A 3,769-nucleotide genomic window follows, 5' to 3' on the forward strand; every position below is an offset into this window, starting at 1 on the left:
AAAAATGTTCATATTCAAGTTTATACCCACTCTAATACCAGCCATAGAATTAAGCATTACTATGGCTGTTATGATCCTTTGCAATACCCCATTCTCTTTCCTCAAGGTGAATGTGGATGGCAGCATGGTGTTAAAAAACTTCGCAAGAGGAAGAGAAATGTGGATTCTTGTGAGGATGATTTCAATGTTGATCCTTCCTCTGTTGGTGACTTTTCGCATTTACTTGATTTGGAACGTAGAGGCAAATGTATTTCTTACTGCCTATGCCTATTAGGATTGAACATCATAAACTTTTATACATTAGTTTGACATTTTTCCCTTGTTCTTTATAGTTGTTGAACATGGAAAGAATGAAGAGGACACCGTATCGGCAAGAGAGTATTACTGTTATAGCTTTCAAATGAGAGAGAACGATGAGTCGATGCTGCTGCACTGTCTTAGACTTCTACAACAATTTTCGGTTGATTCTTATGTGAAAATAGAAACTTCTAGGCTGGATTTTCATAGACACCGACAAAATGTGGTTAGGTTAGAAATTCTTCAAGGGGTATTGGACAGTGTCTCTCTAGGCCAAACCGAAGGTTCTAAAGTTGGTCGTAGGATAGTGCTACCTTCTTCTTTTATAGGTGGTCCCAGAGACATGAGACGCCGCTACCTCGACGCAATGGCACTCGTACAAAAGTATGAAAAATTGGACATTTTTCTTACCATGACCTGCAATCCCGCATGGAAAGAAATTCAAAGCAATCTGAAGTATCATGAGAAGCCGCAAGATAGGCCTGATCTTTTAGCTAGAGTTTTTAAAGCTAAATTTGAAATGCTTAAGCATGAACTCTTGAATAGACAGATTTTTGGTGAGGTGGCAGCATGTGTCTATGTCATTGAGTTTCAAAAGCGGGGATTTTCACATGCTCATTTGTTACTCATTTTAAAGCCTCAATCTAAGTTGCTCAATCCGGAGTCCTATGACAAGGTGGTTTCCACTGAATTACTTGATCGACTTCAATATCCTCACCTTTACTCTCTTGTTGTAAAACATATGATCCACGGCCCTTGCGGAGCCATGGATAAAAGTTGTCCTTGTATGAAAGACGGTTCTTGCAAGAATCACTATCCAAAAAATTTCTACCCTCATACAACCATGGTGAAGATAGTTGTCCATATTATAGAAGAAGGGATGATGGGAAGAAAGTGAAAATTCGCAGATTCACCCTTGATAATAGGTGGGTTGTGCCTTACAACCCCTATCTTCTTGCTATGTTCGATTGTCACATGAACGTGGAGATTTGTTCTACCATTAAATTGGTCAAGTACTTGTATAAGTATGTGTTCAAGGGGCATGATCTGGTTTGCTTTAGGATTATGACAGATGATAGTGCTTCTGATACTGACGAGATTAAGAGTTCTAAAAAGATCGATATATTTCATCTCCAGAAGCGTTTTGGCGCATCTATGAGTTCCGTTTAAATGAGATGACCCCATCTGTTTATACTCTCCAGGTCCACTTTCCAAATCAACAGCTTGTTTCTTATCCAAGGAACTCAGATTTGCTGCAATTGTTAGCTAAAGTTGATTTGTTAGCTAAAGTTGATTTTTCTAAGACCATGCTGACTGAGTTTTTCAAAATGAATGCAACCAACGCAGTTGCTGAAAGCCTTAAATACTTTTATAGCATTTTGTTTGGTCTTCTAAGTATAAACACTGGACAGAAAGAAAGCGTCAAAAGGTGATAGGTAAACTCGTCAGTGTTAATCCAAGAGAGGGAGAGAGATACTATCTAAGACTTCTCTTAAATCATATTCCAGGACCGGTATCATTCGATGATCTCTTGACTGTTCATGATAGAAAAATGGAGTCGTTTAGGGAAGCCGCTTTGGCGCTTGGTTTGTTGCAATTTAATACATATATAGAAGAAACGCTTGAGGAAGCTGCTGCATTTCAAATGCCATCTGCACTCATATTGTTATTTGCTACTCTTCTGGTTTATTGTTCTCCAACTGATCCTACGATTTTATGGAGAAAATTTGAATTGGACTTTTCTAGAGATTATGAGCTGCATAAACAATATAATGACTACTCTCCCGCTCAAATTAGAGGATTGATTCTAGCTGATGTTAATAGATCGCTTCAGCAGATAAGTACAACCATTGCTGCCTATCAGTTGCCATTAGATGATCTTGTTAGTGTAGATCAGGTTCACCTAACAAAAGAAATAGAGGCTAAAAGAAACATAGACATACTGCCAGAAGATCTATTGATGTCTTTGAGATTAAATTCCTAGCAAAAGTATGCTTATGACACCATTCTGCAAGCATGCTTTGCTTCGCAAGGGCATTCTTTTTTTATTGATGGTCCTGGAAGTACCAGTAAAACCTTTTTATACCGGTCGCTGCTTGCTACTTTGAGATTACAAGGTTTTATAGCCATTGCAGTAGCAACCTCTGGAATTGCAGCATCTATCCTACCTGGGGGAAGAACTGCACACTCTAGGTTCAAAATACCTCTTGATTTCTCAAAAAACAGAACCTGCCAGCTTAGCAAGCAAGGCAGTGTTGCGAGACTGCTCTTAAAGTCAAAACTAATCTTATGGGATGAGGCTTCCATGGCAAAACGAGCAACTATTGAGGCATTTGATGATTTGCTTAGAGACATAATGGAATCTAAACTGCCTTTTGGGGGTAAAGTTGTTGTATTTGATGGGGATTTTCGACAAACACTACCTGTTATTGAGCAAGCAACAAAGGAAATTCTTTTGCAGTCATGTTTTCTCAATTCTCCATTGTGGTATAAACTTCATAAACTGAAGTTGACAGAAAACATGCGAGCTATATTAGATCCTCAATTTTCTGAATTCTTGTTAAGAGTTGGTGAAGGGCGTGAACCTATTGACTTCAGCGGTGAAATAACCTTGCCAAGAGATTTAGTCATTCCTTATTATGATAAAGAAGAGTCCTTAAACAGGTTACATGCCTTAATAACTTCTGGTTTATCTATCTACTCTTTAATGTATACGGCTTCTAATTAAACTCCTTTATGAACAGGTTACTATACTCTGTATTTCCAGATTTTACTCTCTATTCCCAGGATCCATATAGCATGATTAATAGATGTATTCTCATCCCTAAAAATACCTCGGTTGATGAGCTGAATGATATAATGATTAGAAGGTTTCCTGGAGAACTTCAGACTTACATTAGTTTTGACAAAACTGTTGATCAGTGGCACCAAGGGGATTATGAGGATTTTCTTAATTCTTAAAATCCAAAAGGCCTTCCTCCTCACAGGTTAATGTTAAAGGAAAACTGCCCGATTATACTGATAAGAAATCTAAATCTTGTTGAAGGCCTATGCAATGGCACAAGACTTATATGTAGAGAGCTTGGCCGACATACCATCTCTGCTGAAATTGTCTTCGGCCAGCATCGAGGAAAAAGAGTTCTCATTCCAAAGATACCGTTACAAACTCCTGACAACCAAAAGAATTCGATTGCATTCATAAGAACTCAATTTCCTGTTCGACTTTGTTTTGCATTGACTATTAATAAATCTCAGGGACAAACTCTCGATTATGTTTGCATTTACTTGCGAGAGCCTGTCTTTTCTCATGGACAGTTATATGTAGCCTAGTCCAGAGCTAGAACTTCAGCTGAGCTGAGAATAATTATTGTACCAGGAACTTTTGATGGTATAAAAATAGACTACAAAACTAGAAATGTTGTGTTCAGTGAAGTTGTTGAATTGAGCCAGCAGTAGAATGTTCTTATATTCA

At 38.0% G+C, this 3,769-nt stretch overlaps 1 protein-coding gene across 1 annotated transcript; it reads left to right on the forward strand.

Moving 5' to 3' along the window:
• Positions 1-1,849: 1,849 nt before the first annotated feature.
• LOC113777070 (ATP-dependent DNA helicase PIF2-like) lies at positions 1,850-3,258 on the forward strand. Its single transcript, XM_027322114.1, has 3 exons — positions 1,850-2,194; positions 2,282-2,961; positions 3,042-3,258. The coding sequence occupies exons 1-3, from the start codon at positions 1,850-1,852 to the stop codon at positions 3,256-3,258; spliced, it is 1,242 nt and encodes a 413-aa protein (XP_027177915.1).
• The last annotated feature ends 511 nt before the right edge of the window (positions 3,259-3,769 follow it).

This window comes from Coffea eugenioides, chromosome 7, assembly GCF_003713205.1.
Source record: "Coffea eugenioides isolate CCC68of chromosome 7, Ceug_1.0, whole genome shotgun sequence".
NCBI lineage: Eukaryota > Viridiplantae > Streptophyta > Magnoliopsida > Gentianales > Rubiaceae > Coffea > Coffea eugenioides.